The 26,590-nt window shown below is 37.0% G+C and overlaps 5 protein-coding genes across 5 annotated transcripts; 3 read left to right on the top strand and 2 right to left on the bottom strand.

Moving 5' to 3' along the window:
* Window positions 1-2,882: 2,882 nt before the first annotated feature.
* On the top strand, window positions 2,883-3,778 carry LOC125221710. Its single transcript, XM_048123919.1, has 2 exons — window positions 2,883-3,183; window positions 3,313-3,778. The coding sequence occupies exons 1-2, from the start codon at window positions 2,913-2,915 to the stop codon at window positions 3,570-3,572; spliced, it is 531 nt and encodes a 176-aa protein (XP_047979876.1). The 5' UTR covers window positions 2,883-2,912; the 3' UTR covers window positions 3,573-3,778.
* A 567-nt stretch (window positions 3,779-4,345) lies between these two features.
* Window positions 4,346-7,107, top strand: LOC125221707 (pentatricopeptide repeat-containing protein At5g39710). The gene has a single exon (XM_048123917.1). It carries the CDS (start codon window positions 4,346-4,348, stop codon window positions 6,644-6,646), a length of 2,301 nt encoding a protein of 766 aa, XP_047979874.1. The 3' UTR covers window positions 6,647-7,107.
* A 2,139-nt stretch (window positions 7,108-9,246) lies between these two features.
* On the bottom strand, window positions 9,247-12,465 carry LOC125224038 (polyadenylate-binding protein RBP47-like). Its single transcript, XM_048127379.1, has 6 exons — window positions 12,091-12,465; window positions 11,018-11,495; window positions 10,448-10,479; window positions 10,241-10,371; window positions 9,685-9,781; window positions 9,247-9,577 (listed from the first exon to the last, which is right to left on the bottom strand). The coding sequence occupies exons 1-6, from the start codon at window positions 12,409-12,411 to the stop codon at window positions 9,455-9,457; spliced, it is 1,182 nt and encodes a 393-aa protein (XP_047983336.1). The 5' UTR covers window positions 12,412-12,465; the 3' UTR covers window positions 9,247-9,454.
* Window positions 12,466-19,531: 7,066 nt separating this feature from the next.
* Window positions 19,532-20,663, top strand: LOC125221261. The gene is made up of 2 exons (XM_048123388.1): window positions 19,532-19,561; window positions 19,614-20,663. Exons 1-2 carry the CDS (start codon window positions 19,532-19,534, stop codon window positions 20,661-20,663), a joined length of 1,080 nt encoding a protein of 359 aa, XP_047979345.1.
* A 1,932-nt stretch (window positions 20,664-22,595) lies between these two features.
* LOC125221260 (conserved oligomeric Golgi complex subunit 7-like) lies at window positions 22,596-24,043 on the bottom strand. Its single transcript, XM_048123387.1, has 5 exons — window positions 24,008-24,043; window positions 23,788-23,907; window positions 23,600-23,701; window positions 23,199-23,473; window positions 22,596-22,893 (listed from the first exon to the last, which is right to left on the bottom strand). Exons 2-5 carry the CDS (start codon window positions 23,815-23,817, stop codon window positions 22,596-22,598), a joined length of 705 nt encoding a protein of 234 aa, XP_047979344.1. The 5' UTR covers window positions 23,818-23,907; window positions 24,008-24,043.
* Between the last annotated feature and the right edge of the window lie 2,547 nt (window positions 24,044-26,590).

Genomic DNA, 26,590 nt, shown 5'->3' with positions numbered 1-26,590 from the left:
TGGTCAAAATCATTTTCAATATTGTGTTTATTTTTTTTTCCTAAAATACTTATAATTTGTGATCCATATTGCATCTTATTATCTATGTAACAAAATAAATAATTTAAATATTTATGAACCTAAATAATTGTTACTCTACTTATATCACTTTTGTATATACTAATAGGTTTGTGTTAAAATGACAACCCCTCTTAAAGTGACACAGTGACACCACTTATACAGCAATATTATAAACGCTACACAACAATATTACAAACACTACACATCAATCTATAGATTGTTGTATAGTGTGTCGGATATTGCTGGACAAAAAAAATTGTTGGATAAAGACCAACAAATTGCTGGCCATCTTTTTCAGATTTTTTTTTAAATTTTTTTTGCCATGTGGCAGCTTATTATTCGTCCACGTGTACAAATGATTGGCTAGGAATGGTGGTATGGTGTTATTTTAAGGGATGGTGGCACCCTAACATGCCCCCTATACTATGATTTTGGATGTATATAATATTTTCAATGATTTCAAATTTTTAGAGGAATGATACATATATGCAAGCTAATGCATGTTTATATTTTATTAATGAAGCTAGTGCTAATTGGATATTAATATAATATTTTATTTTATTATTAAAATAATATTAAATTATATTAATATTTAAAATATTAAATTCCTCCCCCTCCATTTTCAGAGTCTAGATTCGCCAGTGCTTTGCCTCTGTGCTCAACCTTGAAACCACCAACTGCTATTTAGCACACCACGAGATCATATTTGACCCATAGTACACACAATATTTGGTCATAGATCTACTCTCGTCAAGAGCCAATGCCCAAACAGAGTTGGAGAAAGTTGCAATTTTCTTATTCGATCTTGTAATGTGACTATCATAGTCTAAGGTTCCAGCCAGAAAACCTAGGATCCTAGGTACGACCTTCGAATATGAATCAAGGTACGCTTTTGTTTTATAGTTTATGCTCCTTTTCCACTGTTCTCGGTTATCATCATAGAGAATTTTATATAATTGTTCATTCATTATACCAACAATATCTCCAATTAACATAGACTAAATTTATTTTACGCTTAAATTGTTGTTATTCATATCCAACACATTGTACCTACTTTAATTTATTTATACTGAAATTTACACGTTATTGTTAAAATTCATTCCAATGACTACCATCAATTTAATTTGTTTTTTAGATAGATAGAGAGAGTATTATTAACAGTAAAAGTTTTCATTAAATCTCTTTAAACGTTAGCCAACGAATCCTTCAGAAAAAATAGAATAAAATTACCATCAATTTAATTTGTTTAAATTTTTTGGTAAGCATTATAATTCGATAAATATATGACGTGATATATAGGTCATGGCAATATCACTGATGATTTGCAATTTCTAAATTTTCAAACACATGACCTTTCCATTTTCAGGTAAGAGCGCACTTAGCTAATTAGTATATTTCAGATTCTACTTCTTCTGCCGTATTTAATTAAAAAGTTACACAGTGGGTTTAGACTTTAAACGTTTTGGGAAATGATTAATATATAGGGAAAATGGTGGACACACATGACTTCGACTTTATAAAGCATCCGCCTTTGAGTTTACATCCAGTTGACTATTTATCAACATTTTTAACTGCAATTGGTATAAGTCAAATATTGATTGGAATTTTCATTGATATTAAATTCTTCTAAAATACGGAATTTTTTTGGTTCTGGTGGGATCTAACCATATCCTTCATTTTATCAAAAGAATGATAAATGTTTATGAGAATTGATAATGAGGCATAAATACAAACGCTCGCATAATCGCGTTAAATTCCATGCATAAGAAATTGACTAATAAGTATGTGAGTTTGAATCCTATTAGTGCTAAGTTATTTGCGACATTCTTATGCATGTAGTTTAATGTGCATATGTATGCTTCATATATTCCCAATTCTTACATGGTAAATATGATTGTCGGGGGTGCGTTAAAATGACAACACCTCTTAAAGTAACACATTACCATTATTCTTTATTTTCTAGTTAATCATTTGTACACGTGGACGAATAATCAGCTGCCATGTGGCAATCATAAAAAATGCTCAAGGGTAAATTTTCTCGGCCAGCAATATCCAGTACGCTACACAGCAATATCCAATACGCTACACAACAGTTTACATCAATTTTTTCTCGGTCATCAATATCCAATACGCTATATATTGTTGTCTAGCATTTATACTATTGTTGTGTAGCGTTTATAATATTGCTGGATACGTGGTGTCACAGTGTCATTTTAAGAGGTGTTGTTATTTTAACACAAACACATGATTCTCACTTCATCTAACCCCTCTATATACACTTTAATTACATGAGTAGGGTTGAGTTAACTTATTAGTGTAGAAATGTAAACATCACATTGAACATATAAAGTTGCTGCATTTAGTTGAAATAGTTGCATTTTTAGAAAAATAAATTTTCGTCCCTTAAATCTAGCAAAGAGATACATCTATCCATCGTAAATCTTTATAACTGTATGGGTGAAAATAATTACCGATTCCCACGATAAAAAAAATTGAGCTTATATTTAAAGCTATTCTTATATAAGTATTTACATTTATTTTAAATAGATGATGATAGACCTTAGAAGTATGTAAATAGTTTCCTCTTCCCACAAATGCGTTAATCACAAAATTCTGGTGGGGTATTACTTTGAAAAAAATTGACCAATTAAACCATAGAAATTTGATAATGCTATTTTACCAACCACCAACGAGAAAAAAAAAAAGAGAGGAGGATTTACAAGTTGCACTTATACGCGGTAACAAACTAAATCAAGCCTCTCGATCTCTCTATATATATCCTTCCCTCCAACACAAATTTAATATCAACTCATTTCCTACAACCATTCATCACTTGTACTTTTTGTTTAGAAATGGGTGCGAAATGCAGAGGAGCATTTTTTCTTTTAGTTGTAGCTGCAGCAGCATCGACATTCGGCGTTGCTTCAGCAAACAAGGAGTGGAGCACCGTGGCCGGAAACTGGAACCACACGGGGGCCGATTTCTGGTGGCAGAGGCACCCAAATGGAACTCAGGCGGCGTCCAAGAGAGTGATCGTTGGTGGAGACCAAAACTGGCGTTTCGGGTTCAACTACACTAACTGGGTCATCAACAACACCCCCTTCTTCTTAAACGACACCTTAGGTAATTAACATAATTGTTGAGCAGACAATTTCATACTAATGTGTCGTTCGAGTACGCATTAAATAACCTTACAGTGGTTGCATAATGATTAATGCATATATATAATTATCCGATGTGTGATGCTTGCAGTGTTCAAGTACGATCCACCAAACGACACGACATTCCCTCACAGTGTTTACCTGTTGCCTGATTTCTGGAGCTTCCAAAACTGTGACCTGAGAAGGGCGAGGAAGATCGGAGATGTGAACGCAGGCGGTGGGGATGGCTTCGAGTTCGTGCTCAAGAGGTGGCAGCCTTACTATTTTGCCTGCGGCCAACATGACGGCATCCACTGCAAAGATGGCCTCATGAAATTCGCTGTTTGGCCCTTGATCCGTTGGTTCTACTGATTATCAACAACAACATATTAATACGGAGAATAAGATTGATTTTTGTTTCTGCAGTGCGTACGTGTGATTTTGTTATTCCACTACTTTCATTTCTTTTTCTTTTTCATACTCCTTTTGTTACTCATCTTGCTACATCTACATTCATGAAGCAATATCTGTAACAGTTGATTTTGTATTCATCACGTCAATCAAGTTATTTTACTAAATATTATTGCTGTTTTGGCTTTTCACTTTTTAGCTGAAGAGAAAATAATTAATATTCCCGAGGAAATGTTTATTGATGGTTCAAATAGGTCCATTAAGAGATATAATGCCGTGTAGTCAATTTAGTACCAATATAATTATAGCCAATTTTCATTTTTATAACAAAATTGCCTTTGGTTTTTATAATCAAATTAGACCAGAAACTGCATTTTCACAATTTCTCTCTCATTTTGATTTTGATCTATACTCCTTAACCTATATATTTCAGCCAAACAAAAACCCTAATCTATGCTCAACAATTTTTTTCCTTTATCATTTAGGTTAGCATCGAATATTTTCACATTTTTTTGCGTTTAGTATAGCAATCAAACACGTTTTGGTAATTAAGTTGAATTCCAAACGAGGTTGGTAACAAAACATTCTTTTGTATTAAAATTGATTGTAATTTGGCATTGATAATTGAGTTCTGTTCTAGTAGTACTACTAATCTAATTTAGTGAGTAAAATAAACGCCAAACCATTATTTGTATGAGCTATTTCCAAAAGCTTGTAATTTGATTTTCTCCGAAATGCCCCTCCCAAAATCTCTACTCAGACCTAGAGCGCTCCACACCCTCTCTTCCCAGTCCAAACCGCTCACTTCACCTCATCCTCCTCCGCCGCCGGATACCTTCCTCGTCGACAAGGCCATATCAATTCTCAAATACCACCACCCCTCACTCCTCAACCCCTTAATCCCCCAATTCACCCCTGCAGCCGCCTCCTCTCTTCTCCTCCAATCCCAAAACGACCACACCCTAATCCTTAAATTCCTCAATTGGGCTCGCAAATTTCCCTTTTTCACCACCCACCTACAATGCCTCTGCCTCTCCATACACATTCTCACTCGCTTCAAGCTCTACAAAACCGCCCTAACACTGGCGGAACAAGCCGCCCTCACTTTTCCCGCCGACCAAACGACCGATTTGGTCTTTTCCTGCCTTGTCGACACGTACCAGCTCTGCAACTCCAGCTCCGCGGTGGTTGATTTGATGGTAAGGGCCTTGTCTAATTTGAAGCAGATTGATAGAGCTTTGAATTTTGTGAATTTGGCTACAAATCATGGTTTCCAGCCTAGTGTGTTGTCATATAATTCGATTTTGGAGGCGATTATTCGGAGTAAGGCTTCTGGATGTGTAGAGTTAGCCAACACTGTGTATAATGACATGCTGCATAAAGATGTTTCCCCCAATGTTTTTACTTACAATATATTGATTAGAGGGCTGTGTGCAAATAAGACTATTGATAGGGGGTTGGATTTCTTTGAGAAGATGGAGAAAAGGGGTTGTTTGCCCAATGTGGTTACATATAACACCTTGATGGATGCCTATTGTAAATCGGGCAACATCGATGAGGCGTATGCATTACTGGAACTGATGTGGGAAAAGAATTTGGTGCCTAATGTGATTACTTACAACGTTATCATAAATGGATTGTGTCGAGAAGGGAGGATGAAGGAGACAGGCAAGGTTTTTAATGATATGAAGGGTCAGGGCTTGGTTCCAAATGAAGTTACATATAATACAATTATCAATGGGTTCTGTAAAGAGGGGAACTTTCACCAAGCTCTTGTTTTACACGCGGAGATGGTTAGGAATGGCTTGTCTCCCACTGTAGTCACTTATACTTCTCTGATAAATAGCATGTGTAAATCCAGAAATATGCGTCGTGCCATGGAGTTCTTCGACCAGATGCAGATCAGGGGACTGAACCCTAATGAGAAAACTTATACAACTTTAATTGATGGTTTCTGTCAGCAGGGGTTCATGGATGAAGCATACAGATTTTTGAATGAAATGATAAACAGGGGCTTTTCGCCCTCAATAGTGACATACAATGCATTGATCAATGGGCATTGTGTGGCAGGTAGAATCGACAATGGAGTGGAAGTGATTAAAGATATGACTGCAAAAGGAGTGTCTCCAGATGTAGTAAGTTACAGTACAATCATATCTGGTTTCAGTAGAGATTCTCGTTTGGATGAGGCATTCCAAATGAAAGAGGAGATGGTTAAGAAGGGGATTTTTCCAGATGCCATTACTTATTCGTCTTTGATGCAAGGTCTTTGTGCAGAGAGGAGACTAACTGATGCTCGTGAAATGTTTGAAGACATGTGGAGACTAGGTTTGCAGCCTGATAAGTGTACATACACTACTCTTATAAATGCTTGTTGTGCTGAAGATGATATGGAAAGTGCAATGTATCTCCACAATGAAATGATCAATAAAGGTGTTCTTCCTGATGTTGTTACCTACAGTGTGTTGATAAACGGGCTTAATAAGCAGGTTCGCAGTAAGGAAGCAAAGCGGCTGCTTTTCAAGCTGTTCTATGAAGAGCATGTTCCTTCTGATGTTACTTATGATTTGCTGATAGAGGGCTGTAGTAGCATTGAATTTCAGAGCAGCGTAGCACTTATGAAGGGATTCTGCTTGAAAGGTTTGATGAATGAAGCTGATCGAGTTTTTGATGAAATGCTTCAGAGCAACCACAAGCCTAGTGAAGCAGTTTACAATGTTCTCGTACATGGCCATTGTAAAGCAGGAAATTTGCAGAAAGCAATCGATCTATACATGGAAATGGTGCAACACGAACTTGTTCCTCATGCTGTTACCATTATTGCTCTTGCTAGAGAACTTCACAAAGTGGGCAGGACGGAAGAGCTGAATCAAATTTTACAAGATATGTTAAGAAGCTGTAAAGTTATTGATGGTGACCGAGCCAAAGTCCTTTTGGAGGTGAATTACAAAGAAGGGAACATGGATAACGTTTTTCACATTCTGCAGGAGATGTCCAAGGATGGCCTGCTTCCCAATGATTTTAAGACTGCATAGGCTTGTGACGTTATTTTATATGGAATCATTAAGCTGTTTGTGTAAAACATAACAATGGGCTGGGTATGCAACACATGTCGGACTTGCTTTTTCTCCCACAATGAAGGTTTGAGTTATGGCAGTGTGTCCAGTGGTAGTAGCCAGTTTCGAGAAGATGAAAAGAATGGCTGCTAGCTTACTGAGCCATTGTGCTAACAGAAGCCATTCTTTTTCCCTGCCAAAAGAAAATGGTGAACCAGTGTCATATCTATAGTGAGATAGACAAGGATGGCCTTGGTTTCAATTGAGGTAACAACAGCTTAGAGTTATGAACAGACATGCTGACTAGAGGAGTTGCTTCATCTGCTATCCCAAATATATCTCATAGAGAAATCATTTGTTTCTAGTTGTATTTGGACACAGTCTTGTATTTTCTTTTATAATTTTTATCAATAGTAAAGTATAGTCACCGATTTATTGTCTATTATCTGTTATGCAGGTAGTGTATTAAATCATCTACTACTAATATTTGTCACAGATTGCATACAAATTCAAAGGGGGATTTGATATGCAATATTTGTTATTGTGATAGTGCTGGAGGAAGCTCTCTCCACAAATTTATTGGTAATGGTGTTGCATTTGCATACCTCTTGTTGGCTGAACCAGTGGTACCATGGAGTGTTCATTTGCATACCTCCGTGACTCCACTGCACACACCAAAATCTATCCATTTTTGTTCACTGCTTCAATATGCTTATTGTATTCATCACATTCACATACCTATATATCCAGATTCTAAGGCCATCAGCCATCAACTCCTTAATGGTAGGCAATAATGTGTCTGTGAAGTCCTTCCAGTGTTTCCGTACAATAGGACTGCACAAACGCGCCAGAAATAATTTGTTCAAATTGTGTAATCTGGAAATGGATGTATTGTGGTGAGTAGTTGGTACCTGCAGACTTTCCAAGGCCTGGGAATTGCTGTCACGTTATCATGAAGAGCTGTTTGAACTTGAAAGATGTTTAGGTATGATTTAATGTAATTACTAGAGCATTGATCACATCCTGATATCTACACATCAAACATGTTTATTAAACAAGAATCACCAGATTTAGGATAAACTGATAGTCAAGGTTTACCATGGAAGAGTCTGAGGATGAACACCAGGGAGCATAAATGTGACGAGGGTAAATATTGGCTACTGCATCCTCAGCCTCATATCTGTAACTCGTGCACATGTATGATACATTGGCACCTTGACTAAAGTCACAGTAATCTATGATTCCTTGATGGGTTTCGTCGGGTTTGAGAGCATGTGTCGACAGATATTCATAATACCCTCTAGGTAATCCTCAACAGTCACATTTTTGTGAGCTGGGAATGATACTTGGTAGGAGTATATATTTTGAGTTTATTGATGAACTCAGAGTGATTCCTTTCAAGTTGATGACGGTTTGGTTAGTAAATTTGTTGTTTTGCATGATCACTGAAGCCAGCTGAGGCGCGTAGTGACCGGCATAGCTCTCTCCGGCTATGTACATCTCTCGGGTTTCGTACTTTGGAAACCTCTCCAACCAGTTGTGACGATAAAGGTGCAATGCTGTTTGTGCATCTCTAGTGGTGTAATCCGATTAAGGTGTAAGCATATTGTGTGGGTTTCTAAACGCTTCAGAGAGGGAATGGAGGCTCTTTTTATAGGTCTCGAGTTCTTGATGATATCATGTTGAGTTGAGTTTTCTTGTAGTAGAGTTTTATTTGCTGACCTGATTTTCGTTATATAACCATATTTAGTGACAATTATTACTGTGGTTTTACTAAGCAAATAATTGCTCAATGTAAGAACAAATACTTGGTAAAACATGAGATACCGAACACTTTCCGAGTATCGAGAGTGTTTGGTATTCACATTGTCAGAATATTTCCAAGTACTTCCGAAGAGCAACACTAGGAAATTTCCGAGCACTATAATGTACCTAATCATCGTCACAAACAAATCATAGTCAATGGGTTCACAAACTAAGTGAACAGATTGTGCATATTTGAAGTTAACTTAGACAACCTGTGCATTTATTTAAAACGAATTGTGGTTCACAACACAGCAAATCGAGGCAAATACGGGGGACGTGATTTGTGGTTTTCTTAATCAAATCAAAATAACATGACGAAGCAAAAAAAAGACCTAAAAGATTATGAAATAATTCAAACTCAACTCTAGACCCAAACTCTGGAAATTGTGAACATATTAAATTTCATGAATTCGTCATTGTCGGTTATTATCATGATTTGCACAAGGATATCAGATGCTCGGAATTCAAATTGTCCTAGGTGATCAAATCATCTATTCTCCATTTAAGATCGGAGGAGGACCATAATACTATACAACAGTACTACAGCAGTCTTATGATGGACACGATATCCAGTAAATAAAACAAAGCAGAAAACTAAAACACAATCTTGAACAAAAGAAGATTTCTTTCAAATCAAATCATTTACATATGCTAGTATAGTGCTGGTAAATCTTGATATGCAACTTTGAACTGAATTGGGAACATGCAATTGGGCATATAAGGTATTAGTTCAATATGAGGATTTAAAGGCACACACATACATTATCACCCCATTAATCATAATAGTTTATCATACCATAGATAATTCATAGCTAAATTTGACACCGTCAAACCTACAAAGAATGAGTCTTTAACCAATTCCTGCAAAGCTCTTCCAAACCAAAATTCTAAATCCCAATTTATAAATAAAAAAATGAAACGTACGACTCTGACTAGATAACTGGTTCAGCTACAACAATGAGCGTGGTCGCTGTATTAAGATTAGCTGACTGACTGCTCACGGCTCCTACGACCATTTGAAGAAGCCACCCAATAGGCCGGACTACCATAACCGTATCCATTGTAACCTTGCCTTTGGCTCCACTGACTATGATCTCCTCTCGACTGCCAAACACAAATCAACAGATGTAATATATCATGAGAGCCCTCTATATAGATTCGGTACCCTATATAATTTACTAAACAACTGCTATCCTGGACTTTGGATTTACCTGCTTGTTGTTTAAACTCCGGCCCCAAGAAAGGCGAACCTTCTGCTTGCCAATAATCGTCCCATTTAATCTGTGAAGTGCATCCTCAGCATTGCTTCTGTTGAAACAAAAAAATATATAGGTCATTTTATTGTTTTAGATATAAAATACGCAGTGAACAATCAAGAGGGTTTTTCTTCAGGGCTTGCTTAGTGATAGAAAACCCTTGTTTCCCACCCATCAAATAAAACTTGTACGGAGTATAAGAAAAATAGTCTCTCCATAAAGCAGCATCTAACTGCTGGCAGAGACAATCCACAAATATATAGATGTACATATATTTCATTTATACCATTCCTCAGTCCTCACATTGGCACATTCTCCACATTCAATAATTTCTTAATGTCTATAGAAGCATAATCATGTAACCTGGTTCTTAGTTTACACTTAAATAAATGGTTTCATGAAATATACATGTAAACAGAAATTGTATTTTCAAACCAGTAAGGAGAAAACAAAAAGGAAAAGAACATATCAGAAGTTGCAGTCACAAGCACAAACCACATAAGAAAATTACCTTTTTTCGTATTGTACAAAACCACATCCTCTTCCAGCTGGTATTTTCACAGAGACAACCTCGCCGAATGGAGTAAAAGACTCTCTGAGCATATCATCAGTAACTTCCGAGTCAAGCCCTCCAACAAAAATCTAAAAGAGACATAGGATATCCTGTTAATCATGATACAAAATTTCCAATAGCAAGCAATATCAGAGCTGAACTTACAGTTGTGCTGGATGACTCATTCTCTGATTGACCTATACATACAGTATCATTTGAAGGACATCAGCCAGTCAATATAGAACAAGTCAGAATCCTTGAATAAATGTAACATAATAACAAACATAGCTCGTACAAAAATATAAATACAAAGAAGCAACTTCCCAAATTTAACCATAAGAAGAATAAATAGAAACGGATTAGACTAAATCATGGGTGAAATTTTTAATCCCATGAGCAATATGAGTGTATAAGATGATGCAAATTGGCAAGTTTTTACACTTCCGGCTTACCTTTGTCACTCTTATACATGAGATATGAGAGTAAAATGTAAATTAGACATTAATTAAAGAAATATAAATAAAGATTTATGGAGTTTATAACATAAATGGAGCACACAGAGACCTGTAATGAAATAGTAGTAAACAAAAACTTGTTATATATTGAAGACTAGAAACAAGTTATTCACTGAAAAAGCCAGATATTTGGGGAAAAGAGACTTGGAAACATAAAAACTAATTTATGTGAAAAACATCAAAGAACAGAAGTATAATAATAGTAGGAGTGCCATTACACCTTGAGAATAATATTGTTGCTGAGATGAATATCTCCTGGGGGTTGCTACACCAATTCGCATAGGCCTACTAGAGCACTGGACACCATTCATTTCAGTCACTGCTTTAGACTTTTCATTTTCATCATTGAACCTAACAAAGCCATAACCTTTCGAACGTCCAGTATTCAAATCAACCACCACTTTTACATCTTTAACAGATGGATACCTACTAGCAAAGGTTTCATGCAGCAGTTCATCAGTAACATCAGGCGCCAAATCTCCAACAAATATTGACAAATCAGAACCAGCTTCAGGGCGCCTATCACCAGAGCTAAAGGTAGCCCAGTTTAAGCGAAAAGGTTGATCTGCATTAGGCATCATGGCACCATTGTAGCTCTGCAGAGCACTCTCTGCTGCATCATGAGAATTGAACTCAATGAATCCATATCTATCCGATTGACCAGTCTGTCTATTGCGAATTATCTTTATCGAAAGGACCTGCATGTTTCGATTTAATAAGTCAAACCAAATATAAAATGACAGTGGCAAATGAGTTAATAACATATTTTGCAACATTGTTTTCTAGACACTAGACAGAGATCATAGATTGATAGTTCTCATCTTTTAGATCAATAATTGATAGATAACTTTTGTTTGGGTTCTAAATTGACAAAACTCCGTTTATATACTATCTCCATCACACCTCGGTGGGATGTAAAAACAAAGAAGAAGACCATCTAATAATTGGGTATCTGGTTTGCTTCGCAAATATCTGTCATCTGCAGGTTCTTTTGACAAGTAAAATCAGTGAGCCAACGAATTTAATTTAGTTTGTCTTAGTTGTATCAAACGATGTAAAGATGGCTGCATATATTGGAATAGCTGAACATGACATAATTAGTTTGATATTGATTCATATCAATTTAATCTGTTTTCGAATTAAGTTCCTGAACTTTACATCAATTCTCTTTGGTTACAGAGACACACACAAGATCTAAGATATCAGTCATCACAAAGTAGGATTTTCAAATCTGGGGCAAAAATAAGATTGAAAGAAACAAGAATCAGCAATCTAGACGTAGAGATGTGTTACCTCTCCAGATTGAGAAAAGCAGGAGTGGAGATAATCCTCATCCATCCACTGCTGGAGATCTCCAATCCAGATTGTCTTATTGTCCTCGCTAGAAGGTTGAATCTGATTGCGGTGCTTGGGAGGATAGTGCTTGGGTTGAGGCTGGTGGGGGTAGTAGGGCAAGTAATGCGGGTTATACATCATCTGCGGGTGCATAGCCATGGCCGGATACTGCTGCACCGCCATCCACCAATGCTGGTACTGCTGCATCGCTGCCCAATGCTGATGCTGCTGCTGCATCTGCCGTTGCTGCTGCTGATTTGAATCTCCGCCGGCGCTCATCCTGTCTTCGAATTCGAGTTTCGGTAGACTAGGGAAACCGCTTCTCGAGATTTATGTGACAAACCACAAAATAAAGACAAATAATTAGGGATCTAGGCTGCTCGATTTATTTTCTTTTTCTTTTTCCTTTTCCTTTTTTATATAAAAATATATTGCAATTTTTAAATCATCCAATTATCTCTTTCCTTAATAACGAAATCAACAATACTATTGATGAATAATACATGCTGTATTTTTGATGGCAAATAAATTCAAATTACAATATTATTGATGAGTAAATGGAGTAATTATAACAGGAAATAAATTTAAATTACACTCTAAAGTTTTCCTTGATTAACCGTGTTTTAATTCCGGAATAAATGTAAATAAGTAAATAGAAGATGATTTTTGAGAAGGGTGCATTGATTTGAGCGCCGCCGAATCTAGACCGTTGGTGGATGTTGATTGTTTGATGAAAGGAAAGGTTAAAAGCAGAGCAAGTTGCGGCGGCGTATGAGTATCGACGGGGTCCCATTGCCATTTGGAGGTATCCGTAGGATCTATTCGTTGCAGATGGACGGCCCAAACCTGATAATTTCGCATCTCACTGACTCAGACAATTAATTACTACTACAATATACTCCTTTCAATATTAATTGACTCATTTTTTTTTCTAAGTCAGTTTTAATTTTGTTAAAAAATAACCCTGTTTTTTTCATCTCTTCTACTACTTTATTTTAATATTTACTTTATTAACCATTTAACACATTATTCTTAATTTCCATGCCAAAAAGAAGTACTCCTCAATTAATAAGAAACATATAGATTACTTGTTTGTCGTCTCATGATAAATAGACTCCTTAGAGCATCTGCATCGATGCTCTTGCGGAATAGTTGTGCTCTTAACGACGGCAAGAGCACATATGTGCTCAACGCTGCGCTCTTGCCGACGGCACGGTCACGACAACAAGAGCACGAGCAGCCGACGTGGCATGCTCTGGTTGACCGTTAGTTTATCATTTTTTATTATTTTTTAAAATTAAAAAAAAATCTGAAAAAATCAGATTTAATAAAACAAATATTTTCGCACTTTCCAATAAAATATATCCATTTTTTCCACACTTTTAATTTATTTTTTCATTATTTTTACTCCGAAATTCACACTTTCATCTATAAATACCCCATTTCAAACACAAAAAATCACACTACACCAAACAACTCTCTCAATCTCAATTTTTAGGATTTTAATTATGTAATTTTTAATTTTTAGGATTTTAATTATGTAATTTTTAATTTTTTAGTAATTTGTAATAGTATCTGGTATTTTTAATGCATTTTAATATTGTGGAAATGTTTTTAGTAATTTAAGTGTTTAAATTGAATAATAGAATGGTGAGACCCTTGAGTATGCACTTGCGGAAGAGATGGATGTGAGTGTTGTGCTCTTGCCTAAGAGCATGGATGTGGATGCTCTTAGATAGTCACATGAGATTTTACTTTTTAGGATATACTATTAAAGTAGAGAGAAAATAGTACTCCTTCCGTCCCACAAAAGATATCACACTTGTGGGACGACACGAAATTTTAGGAGGTTTTATTTTGTATGTTAGGTACAAAGAGAAAATATAATTTTATATTATTTTGAGAGATAAGTTTTTTTTAAATGGAAATGTACATCTTTAGTGAGACAAACAAAAAAAGAAAGTGAGACATCATTTATAGGACGAAGGGAGTATATATATTAATGTGAGAGAAAAAAAATTTCGAAAACAAGAAATGTGACATATTTTATATGACAAATTAAAAAGGAAAGTGTGACATCTATTATGAGACGGAAGGAGTAGTATTACTCTTTCCGTCACAAAATAAGAGTCGCATTATGCTATTTCCGTCTGTCCCACAATAAGAGTCACATTTCACTTTTACCATTAAGAAAAATTGTAACTACACTACTCTCTCCATAACATAAAAATATGTGCATTTGCCATATTCGTTCGTCCCATAAAAATATGAGCATTTCCATTTGTGGAAAGTTATCCCAATTTATTACCGATATACATAAAGTTATTTACAACTTATACCACCAATAAATACTACTCCCTCCGTCCGCCATTAGAAGTCTCATTTCTTGGCGGCACGTGTTTTAAGAAATGTTAAGAAAAGTAGGTGGAAGAAAGTTAATGGAATAAAGGTCTCACTTATATATATTAGTTTTAAAAGAAATGTAAGTGGAATGAGTTAGTGGAAGGTGGAACCCTATTACCATTTATAGTAAAAGTAAACCGGAACTCCTATTCGCGGACGAACTAAAATGGAAAAACGGGACTCATATTCGCGGTCGGAGGGAGTAATAATAATGTGAGTCTCATTATCCACTAAAACTATTTTAACTACTCTTCTCCTCTTCTCTCTTACTTTACCAATTTTATCTTAATTTCTATGTCATATCATATGCTCATATTTTGATGGGACTAAGGAGTACTATATGACGCGTGCTAATTTTGCAATCAAAATAACACCCACAAGTGTACGGGGGTTTGTAGCACGTGGCAAGCTAAATTATTGAACCACAAACACTAAAGTCGGTTTGAGTACTATGATGCAACTTTGAGCACTATCTAGACTAAGTAAAAGTGTTTTTGGGTTTTCTTAACTGAGAACAAAGATCAAATAAGCAATTAGAGACAATTAACTAAGCAAAGCAAGTAAAAGATGGTTTTCACACAAATTGGAAAAGGATAGGGAAATGGATCTGTTAGAATGGATCAAGTATGTCACCTACGGGTCATGCTCATCTATTGGGCCTCAAGTGTGGTTGGGAAAGTCGGGATAGATGGTTAGACCCTCTCTCAAGTGCATCTAACGCGTTGGTCGGCTTCTAATATAGGAGTCTTCTCCCTACAAGTCAAAGTCGACTCCTAAGACCTACGGACTCAAGCCCTCTTTCTAGCACATGCATCTCTCGATCACATGGGTTGCACAGAATTGTTGATCACACATCTATCCTATCCATGCATTTCTCAATGACAACAATCAGGCAAAAATATGTATCTAATTTGTAGCTAAGCAATTAGATTATGAAAGCTCAATAATCAACAAAACCAACAAAGTAAGATAGATAAGCATTCAACCATAGATTCAATCCATACAATCCATCCAAACTTCACCAATTTCCTACTAGAAACTTAGCTACTCATGATCAAAGTCAAAACAAAATGATATATAAAGAAAACAAAGCAAAACATGAATGAAAAATGAAACTAAGAACTCCCTATAGGTGGAAGTAATGTTGGGGAGTCTTCTCCTTCAATCTCTTGAAAGTGGAAGATCCTTGTCTTCAAATCCTCATCAATCTCTTCATCTCTTGCTTAATTTGGTAGGGTGGGAGTTAGGGTTCGAAAGTGTGAGAATTCCTACTTGGAGTGAAAATGAACAAAACAAAGAGTCTATCATAAATGCCCGACCGGGCGATCCGCAAGTGCCAAAACGCCTGACCGGGTGTTCTATTTTGTATCCCGTAAGTTGCAAAAATGTCTGACCAGGTGAAGTTTCTGTATCTTGAAGTGTACTTCCAACCAGAATGCCCGTGCGGATTTTTCTTCACCTAGAAAACGCCTAGGCGGGCAAACTCTCTGTATTGGCTCGTTCAACTTCGTTTAAGCTCATTTTAGACCTGTTTTTGAATCAAGACTCCGACAAACTCGTTAACTCTAAAAATCGCAAATAAGTGGATGAAATCTAAACTTTATATCGCAAATTATTCAACAACTTCTGTTAATCACCCACCAAAACATCCTAAACTATGAGTTTGTCACTATAAAGAAAAATTGGTGGATATATAAAGAAAAAATGATGGATAAAAATATTATTGCATTTTATTGAATTTAGCACCGGCTAATTTGTATTTATGGTTCTGTCTCTGGCTCCAAGGTAGTTTTCATTTCTTTTTTTGGTAAAAATTTTAATCTCTCTTTTACTTCACTCTCTTTTCATCTATCTTACTTTACTCTCTTCACTTTAACCTTTAACAAATCAAACTCTTAAATCTCGTGCCCAAAAGAAATGCTCCAACTATCTTGGGACGGAGGAGTATTAAATATATTCTACTATATTTAATCTGTCTCACTAAAGTCGGTCATTTCTATTTCGCTACTAGATTTTATATGGAGTTTGTTTTATATACTCCCTCCGTCCACGATTAAGAGTCTCATTTGGCACGGGTTTTAAGAAATGTTAAAAAAAGTGAGTGGAAGAAAGTTAGTGGAATAGGGATCCCACTTGTGTATATATTAGTTTTAAATGATATGTGAGTGGAATGAGTTAGTGGAATGTGGTCTCTTTACCATTTATGGTAATCATGAACCGGGACTCTTATTCGTGGACGAACCAAAATGAAAAAACGGGACTCTTATTCGTGGACGGAGGGAGTACTCTATATATCCCATTAAAAATGAAATGTATTCATTTTTTAGCTGTCCTATTAAAAATGAAATGTTTCATAAAATAGAAACAATATCATTTATACTTTTTCTCTCTCTTACTTTATTCTCTATCAATTTAACTCATAAAACAATAGGAGTATAAAAAATTTTGTGATAAAAACAAGTAGTACTATTTCATATTTAGTAGCTTTAAGAGAGTATTAAAGTGGATATAGAATAAGATATAAAGTGATGTTTTTATTTTTTAAAATATCATTCTATGTGAATGTGAGAGACAACGTAAAGGGGAAAAAAAATCATTATAAGCCAGATTGAGAGATTATGACATACACCCTCCGTCTCATAAGAATATGTATTCTTTCCTCCTTAGTCTGGTTCACGAGAATATGCACTTTCTAATTTTGAAACTCTTTTCTCTCTAATGAGGTGAGACCCATTCTCCCCTAATGACAAACTCGTATTTTAGTGTCGTGATTGGTGTGTTGATATGTTTAATTGTTGAGTTTTTAGGCTCAAAATGGTTATTTCCAGCCAATTACTATATGTTTTAGAGTTCACGTGTTTGTTGAGTGTTTTAGGCAAAATAGGCAAAAAATGGGGCGAAACAGGGTCTACCCGACCGGGTGAGGTTATGTGCAAAAATGACACCCGGCCGGGTGGCATTTAGATGCCTTGGAGAGTCCAGAGAGCTCGGAAGAAGACCCACCCAGTCGGGTGATTTTCTAGTACAACAACTATACCCGGCCGGGTGGAGTAATTAAGCCTTGGCGAGTCCAGAGAGTGCCGAAGAAGTCCCACCCGGCTGGGTGGTTTTACAGTACAACAATTCCACCCGGCCGGGTACGTCATTCTGGCGATTTTCTTATTGCAAACGCGATTTTTTGAAGAGGGGAATAAGAAGGAAGGTCTAGGGCAACTCTACTCATTCTCTACTGCCGTAAAACACACAACCCATCTCTCTCAAGCACTCTTGGAAGAAGATTGAAGATTCAAGCTTCAATTCTTCCGCCAATTGTACTCCCTATCATGTTTTCCATTGTTTTCTTTAGTTTAGACTTGTTTTCTTCCATGAACATGAGTAGCTAAACATCTTTCATGTAGAATTCTTGGTGAAGATGCATTGCTTCATAGTTTTAATCCAATTGATTTCGTTTTTATCTTCCTCTTGTAATTGTTTGAATTACTCTTGTGCTTTTTCCTAACAATTGCTTGATCACCAATTGGGAGTGTAGGGTTTCTTAGAATAATCGGGAGATGAAATATTTAACCTTGAAAGAAGAATAATTCACACCTTAATTCAATAAAACTCGAGAGAGTTGAGGTTTTGAGTTGGATCTTTAATCTAATTGAACTATTAGGAGTTAGGTCTAAGAATTAGAAGGGGACTTCAATTATTACACCTAATCTACGAATTTCTCACCGGGGGGGAGGGGGGTTAATCTATATTTGTGATTGATTCAACAATTCTGAAGACTTCAAATGGTAAATCGGTTTCAATTGGGTTAGGCTATGACTTGTGCATCGGATCCTTGAATTCTGCATGTTTCTCTATCATTTTTCTACAACTTGCTTAATTGTTTTCTTGTTTAAGTGCTTATTTTAATCTTTGAGTTATATGCTTTTAGTAGTATTAGTTTCAAACCCAAAATTTCGATCGTCTGGATAGTAGTTGAAATTTGTTCGCGGTACTTAGGTTTACACCAAATTGTCTCTGTGGGATACGATATACTCTTGCTTGCTGTTTGTTACGATAACCCCGTACACTTGCGGGTATTAATTGGGTAAAATAAAGTTGAGTCAAGTTTTTGGTGCCGTTGCCGGGGATAATTTTTGTGTTATATAGCTTGATATCGTGATAATAATCAAGATTACTACTTCAGACATTACTGCTTTATTTTTTTCTTTTAATTTTTCGGGTTCTCACAATTGTGTTTCTTGTTCAGGTGTATGCACACACGTTCTAAAGGCTTACCTCAAGAACCTTTCGACCCAGAGATCGAAGCATCAAATCGGAAAAGAAACGCATATAGGAGACTCACAAAGAAGATTCAAGCTTCTTCGCCAAACCGCACAGGAGCATCTTCAGATCGGAGGGACCTCTCACCTATTCGATCACCAGTTTAGGATTATATTCAGCTTGATCCCGATTCTCCTATTCTGATGGAGCACGAGGAAGGGAACAACAATGGAGGCAACAATGGACCACCATCCCCTCCTCCCACTAATGTTGAGCTTCTACGACAGCTAGAGGAATTACACCGATAGGTTAATCGTGGACCAGCTGTGCCGGTGCAGAATCAATATGTATACCACAGAGTGGCAAACCCAACTGTCTTCAACAATATCGCCGCCAACACCTTTGAGCTTAAACCAGGACTGATCCAGATGGCGGAAAATAATGCTTTTAGGGGAAAATCCTCAGATGACCCCAACAAGCATATTACCAAGTTCATTCAGATCTGCAACACGACGAAGATGAATGGAGTAACGGATGATCAGGTCCGACTGAGGCTGTTTCCTTTTTCTTTGGAAGACGCAGCAAAGGATTGGCTTGAGAGCTTGGCACCGAGGTCCATTAGAACATGGGATGACATGGTCCACAAATTCCTGGAGAAGTTCTATCCCCCTAGCGAGGCTATTAAGAGACAACACGAGATCATTGGCTTCCAGATGACTCCTGCAGAGACTATTAGAGATGCATGAGGGAGGTTCAAAGCTTTGCTGAAGAGGTGCCCCAATCATGGGTTGTCCCCAACAGTACAAGTCATTACATTCTTCAAGGGATGTGTACCTGAAGCACAAAGGGAGTTAAATCTTAGCGCGGGAGGTAATCTTCTCAGGAAAGGAGAGGAGGAGGAGTTGGAGGTGATTGAAGAACTTGCCCCCAGTGATGAAGGATGGAGCAACGAAAGGAGTAAGGTGCATAGGGTGGCTTCTACCACGGATCATGATACGATGAGCACCTTATCTGACAAGCTGGATACCTTAACCATGAAGTTCGACTGCATGGCGATGGGGCAACCGTCTCAAGAGCCCAAAGGAAACATGGAGGATGCGAATTATGTGCAACAGGGAGGCAACAGGTATTACAACAACTCACGACCGAACTTTAATATTGGAGGATACAACCAGTATGGAAACAAGGGGCATCCCAATCTCTCTTCTGGGAACCCCAATAATGCCCTGCAACCTCCTCCGGGATTCACAGTTACTGATGGGATGGTGAACGACCCCAAGAAGATGACCACAGAGGATATACTCAAGTCCTTCATGCTACAATCTAATAAAGTCATGGAGCAGAACAATCAGAGGATGGAGAAGGTCGAGATGGATGTACAAGGAATGGCCACTCATTTGAAGAACATTGATGTTCAGATCAGCCAGATTTCCCAGACTGTGAGTACTCTTACTCAACCGGGAAAATTCCCTTTTACCACCATTGTCAATCCCAAGGACTGCAAAGCTATAAACTTGCGAAGTGGGACGAGCTATGAGGGACCTTCAATGCCCTCAGGAAATGAAGTAGCGGAGAAGACTATTGAAGATGAGGAATTAGTTGAGGAAGATGAAACGGAGACGATTCAGGTCACCACTCTACCTAAGGAGAACGCAGTTCCAGTCCCATCCACAACACCTGCAGCTCACACTTTTACTGAAGTGAGGATTCCTTATCCTCAACGGGTGCAGAAGAAGAAGACGGATGCTCAGTTTTCGAGGTTCTTGGATATATTCAGAAAGGTGGAGATCAACATCCCTCTGGTGGAGGCACTACAGCAGATGCCCAGTTATGCTAAGTTTCTAAAGGATGTGGTCTCCAACAAGAGAAGATAAAGGGAATATGAGACGGTGAATTTGACTGAGAGCTGCAGCGCCATTATTCAGAAGAAGCTGCCAGCTAAGATGAAGGATCCCGAGAGTTTTACCATATCCTGCATGATGTGGATCCATGTATTTTGTGATCCATTTCCCAAGGATTACCCATTTAATGATGCTTGATCTAACTATTTTTGTGAGATTGATTTTCAATTTATCAACACAAGACAAAAGATAATAAAGATCCAACCAACAAAAATTGAATCTAAACAAGAATGGATGGAAGATTAGGAATGGAAAGCATGTGTATAAAGATGAGATAAGAGAGCTACAACCATAGGACCTTAACCAAAAAGATGGAGACAACCCTAGACAACTTTCATTAGCTCTATCACCCCTTGGCTCCACTACTCAATGGATACACTCCATTGATGCATACCTCTACTTGAATCAATCAAAGATAGAAACAAGCAACCTTCAAGGAAGGAATTGGATACAATCCTCAAAGAGGAAACTCTCTAGGGTAGAAACTTTAATTCACAAAATCCTAAAGAAAAGAAATGACATCAAGAGGTATTTATACTATGGGTCCAAAAATAGAAAGTTGGCCCACAAAATCTAAAAATCGGCATAATCGCCCGGTCGGGCGTTTTTCACATGCCAAAATGCCCGGCCCGGGCGTTTTCCCTGTCCCCGGGCGATTTTCACAAGCGAAACGCCCGGTCGGGCGTTTTTCCCGAAGCTCCCGGCCTTCTCTGCGCGACTTCCGTAAAACCGCCATAACTCCCTCATTCGGACTCCGATTGGGATGTGCAAGATACCCACGCGAAGCTGTTTCCAAGACGAAGACAATGGTGGTAGTTTCATAGCTTTCGGATGTCATCTCAATAGGACGATTTCCAGTTGAATCCAACTATAGTTGAAATCCTTGACGCACGACTTCCATGATCGTATCAGTAGTTCTATCAGAGCTTCTAAATGTTTTGTATGAATTTTGGCACCTTTGGTTAAACACCAGACAAGATGTCTAACACACCTGAAAGAGAGGGACACGACGAAATCAATATGGATTCAAACTTTTTACTGAAATATATAGCCCATACAATAGCGAAAAGGGTCAACTTGGAGCTTATCAGATCAATTAACCATGAAGAATACTTTCAAGTGCAGTTAACTATAGACTATGAAGGATTCAAAATACCAAATTATCGAGGAAGTCAATCGATATTCTTCCAGTGAAGCAAACAACTTTTACAAGAGATCAGTTTCACAAAGTGGGACATATTAATAGTCTTAAAGCCATCTTTATGATGCCACACCATACATAGATGAGGAAACTTATTAATTTAGTCTCTACACTAGTTCAAATGAGCAATAACTTGAAACTCCATCAACGCCAGCTTATGATCCTACCTATTTACCTTTTGAATCATAATAAACCAAGCTTTTGTTTACTTCAATGAGGTGAAAGTATACAAGGCAAGAATGGGGTGGGCTGAACTCTTTTCGATTCCTGGGAGTGAACTACTAACTAAAAGGAAAAATATCACGTATAATTCCTCTACTAAATCAAAGTCGAAAGAAACAAGTAATTTTGTCAAATTTTATGAATTTACCATTTTCTTAAATTTGTGCACGGTTTCTACCAATTTTTTGTAAAAGAACTCCATGAATTACAACTAGTCAGTCAATCATCTTACACTTAGAAATCAAATTGAATGGGCAATTAAATGATGCTAACATTGCAAAGTAGAAGTAAACAGCCATCCACAACCATTTCCTTAGTTTGCAGGTTGTATTGATTTGTCGTTTAGTCAGCTACAGCTTGATATCCAAATTTATAACGGTTAAAATATGGTTATATTCACAATTAGAGAACTGCATATTTATAGTGGGTCCAGTATTTCATTGGACTATAGAATGGGCAATGTCAGAAAGGATAAGATAAGATCATTGTTTACTTTGGCGCACGTTCATCAACGCGTTGGCCCATTTCTTCACAAATAAACTTAAGATGCAAAACAACATAGTGAGTCTAAGAAAACTGTAGGGTTCAATCCAGAGACAGAAACTGAAAACAACAAAAGAAGATTGAGAATGACCCTTTGCCAATGCTTTAGTCTCAGGGACAACATCACCAGTAGCTAGATTAACACGAGATACAAAACTTGTATAGATGGATGCCATTATCTCAGTCAACAATTTAGGAACAAGAGTTTTGTAATCTTCAGGGAAAGCGAGAATGCACCTGTAGAAGAATGAGTATTTACTAAAACATATCTAGTGACAATAAATTAGAGTCTAAATAAGTTTCAAATTTATCTTAAAACATCTAAAACTAAGCATTATTTGTCTAGAAAACATGCCACATGATACTCTACTGCTAAAGCATTATTTGTCTAGAAAACATGCCACATGATACTCTACTGCTAACTTAAGAGGAAGAGCAAACTGCACTACTTCAATCAAAAACAATATTACACTTGAAGATGACAGTAGACAAATATATATAAACGCAATATAAGCCAATACGCGAATTTAAAGGAGTAATACCACTTCCACTCTTGCTCAAGATAAAGTAGCAACTCGTCGTAGAAACTCGGTAACCATCGTGCAAAAGATAGTGTTGGCCCATTCGAATCCACACTTCGTGAAATCTGTTCCACTTCATTCTTTTCACTTGCAAGTTTACTGGATTGTTGCTTTGAGTCAAAATCTTCCCATAGCTTCTTTATGGGTCTGAGGTGGACTTTTGTGTAGTAATTTTCTAAAGACTTAAATCTCTCAATTCTAATGAGGATTCCCCGCATTTCTTGAGCGACATTAGCCTACGAAAGAAAGAGAAAGGATATTTAAGTTCCCTGTCGTCAAATAAAAAATGGAAACAACTAGAACAATATCACCAAGACAAAAGCACTATTTATATTTGAAGTAAACTACATTATCCAGGCTACCTTTTTGTAGTTCAATGCGTCTGTGAGACGAGGCTGAACCATTGTGTCCAGTCTATCTTCTAAAACTTCAAGCTGCTTCCTTATATTAACAAATTCAGCAACCTAATCATCAAAAATTCATGAGTGACACTATTTCACAGATTCTCAGCTGTAAACTAAAAAAGTTGCAAGGGTTAGGAAAAAGATACCTCCCCAACAGCAGCAAGACAGTGTCTCATGTTAGCCAACGTTTCTGCAGCACGTGAGAGATTGCCACTGGAAAATACATCCTCCACAGTTGAGCTTAATTGTGTTAATCCAGCAGCATCCTGTTCAACAACATAAACAACTTCCAATGACCCACAAGAAACAAACAACCGACAGCTGAGCGAGTCTCAAACAAGGAATTTAAATCAAAACTAGACCTACAATGTCTCGTATGCAGCTTCCATCCTCCGCTTGACTGTATCAATTTTAACAAGGGCGGTGATTGACTCTGCAGAGGATCCCTCAGCCTGCTGGGGATTGGTGCCCCTTGCACAGCGGAAGACATGCATACACAAATAAATCAGATCTACAGATCTATTTGACCGATTATGGTATTAATTATCTACATGTTAAACAAATCAAATTGCATTCAAGAACACAAATAAATCATGTTTAAGGAATTAAAACCCTAATTCATGATTTCCTACGGTTTAGAATTACCATCTGATTCTCCAAAGAATCGTCGATTGTCTGCGCCTTCTCCACGAGATGATCTTCGTACTCAACCATAAATCTTCTAATCTGTATCCCGAACTCAGATTATGACCTTTGGGTGGGCAAAGCTTGTCAGAATCGAAAAGGGCTTGATTAGAAAGAAGACAGAATATCAGTTTTGTCAAAAACCGATTTTTCGTCCACTCCCAGAGGGGAGCACGAAAATTAAAGATTAAAATTCAATTAAGTCTCCTTTCTAATCTCCTTTTATATTGAGTTATTGTGGGCCAGATTAGAGATCCATGGAGGTTGGACTTGGGCCAAACCTGTTGGACTTCTTTACTAATTAAATTGAGCCCCAATTTAATATAAGTCCAAAGGAATATTATTATCAGCCACTACAGTAAAATAATATTGACTGCCCGTCCAATCCCAAATTACGAGTAATTCGGGCTTTGCCTCTTTAATTTATTATTTCCCGTGTTTAAGATATAAATACTCATTAATTAATTTAAGTCTGCTATTTGACTTTAATTAATTAATATCTTTTTCCAAGAGTTGTCTAGTTCAAAATCTTTATTTAATATTCTGGAATAAATTCCAACCGGTCGGGTTTCTGAATAATAAAACCTTTTTCGAACACCTCTTGAGGATATTATCAAACTGGACTCACCCAGCACACGATTTATTGCAATAACAATACTAGCACCTCTAGACATTGATCACCACTACCCAAGATATCAGGATTCTTGGATTGCGAAAAATCTCGCACCATTTGATAAATCAAAGTAGTGCATAATCAATATCATATGCTCAATGTTATGTCAACAATGATTAAGAAATAACAATCACCGAGACTTCGTCTTTCGGTAAATAACAAGAAAGACTTATCTCAACTGTTAGATCCTTCAGTGCTATACCACACCAATTTCGTTTATTTCCTAAGGTAAGGAAATATGCGGACTGACACCGCAACCTTTCACGATAGGTAGCCAAAGCCTATCTAGGTTGTGAAAGCCTATGCGGACCGACACTGCGTCACCTTCTGTGAACGTCGTTCACGACTAGTCTACTATGTAGAAGAATTAGACTTATTTGCTTCTTATACATTTAAATGTTTGAGAAACATCTTATAAATGCAAAAGCAAACATCAATGCGATAAAATTACTTCTTCTCGCTTTGGGTTAAAAGTGGATTGTAAAATTTATTGTATACAATCAATTCTATCCGTGCAACATGCTCGAAATGTGCTTTTCAGTATACCAATCCTAACAATCTCCCACCTATACTCAAAATCATGCTTTCAAGTATACCCACTGCCAAAAATCTCCCACTTATACTCTAAGCAGGTCTCGGATCATGATATATCGAACTACCATACTTTTCACCTCATGTGTAAAACATGTTGCCATATAGGCATTTTGTGAATAATTCTGCCAGGTTGTTCTCTGATGATATCTTGTAACCATAATGTCACGCTGCGCACTTTTTCCTTAATTAATTTCATACTTCCTCTCTATGTGATTGCTTAGCTTTATCAGATCGTGTTTCCCTCGAGTTAGACACATGTCTAGAGTAACCATAATAAAATATAATACTCATAGGCATACTCGGAATCACGGTCAAAGCTTAGAAAGTTACTGAGATGAACAACTACCTGAGTAGTTTCCTATGAAACCACACTTGTAATTATCATGATAGAGCCTGTGATGTAATCACACTCCTTAAAGACTCAGTTTTCAGCTCCTAACGTGAACACATAGTCAGAGGATAACTCGATCACCGATCAATAATAAAATCGAGTCGATATAACCAAAAGGACATAACATGGATGTCTGGTAAACTAGAGCATACCGTTTAGCCTTCTTCAAATACTATAGTATATTCTTTACCAATCCAATGTCGTTGGCCATGGTTAATATGATATCAAGCTTCTATGCCAACGGCAAAGCTAATATCTAACTTAATTCACATCATAGCATACATGAGACTTCCAATTACAGAACTTGTCTCATTCTTCTTGATCTCATTCAGTGTCGAAAAACACTTGACTAGAGACAAGATAATTCCATACAGAGAAGTAAAAACTTTTCTTGGAATTTTCAATGCTAAAGTGTCTAAGTATGATGTAGATGTAGGATTCTTTAAGAAAACTTAACATTCTTTTTTCTAGCAATCTAATGACTTAGATGCTTAGAATGTAACTAATTTATCTTAAATCCATCATCCTTAAACTGGGTAGACGCTCGGTTTCCTACGCTAGATAACCCTTTGAGTTGTTTATCAACTTTTATAGATGTTATCATCGT

This window comes from Salvia hispanica, chromosome 4 (genome assembly GCF_023119035.1).
Source record: "Salvia hispanica cultivar TCC Black 2014 chromosome 4, UniMelb_Shisp_WGS_1.0, whole genome shotgun sequence".
Classification (NCBI taxonomy): domain Eukaryota; kingdom Viridiplantae; phylum Streptophyta; class Magnoliopsida; order Lamiales; family Lamiaceae; genus Salvia; species Salvia hispanica.
Note: the sequence above shows the minus strand (reverse complement) of the source record. Positions and strands in the feature narration are given on the sequence as shown.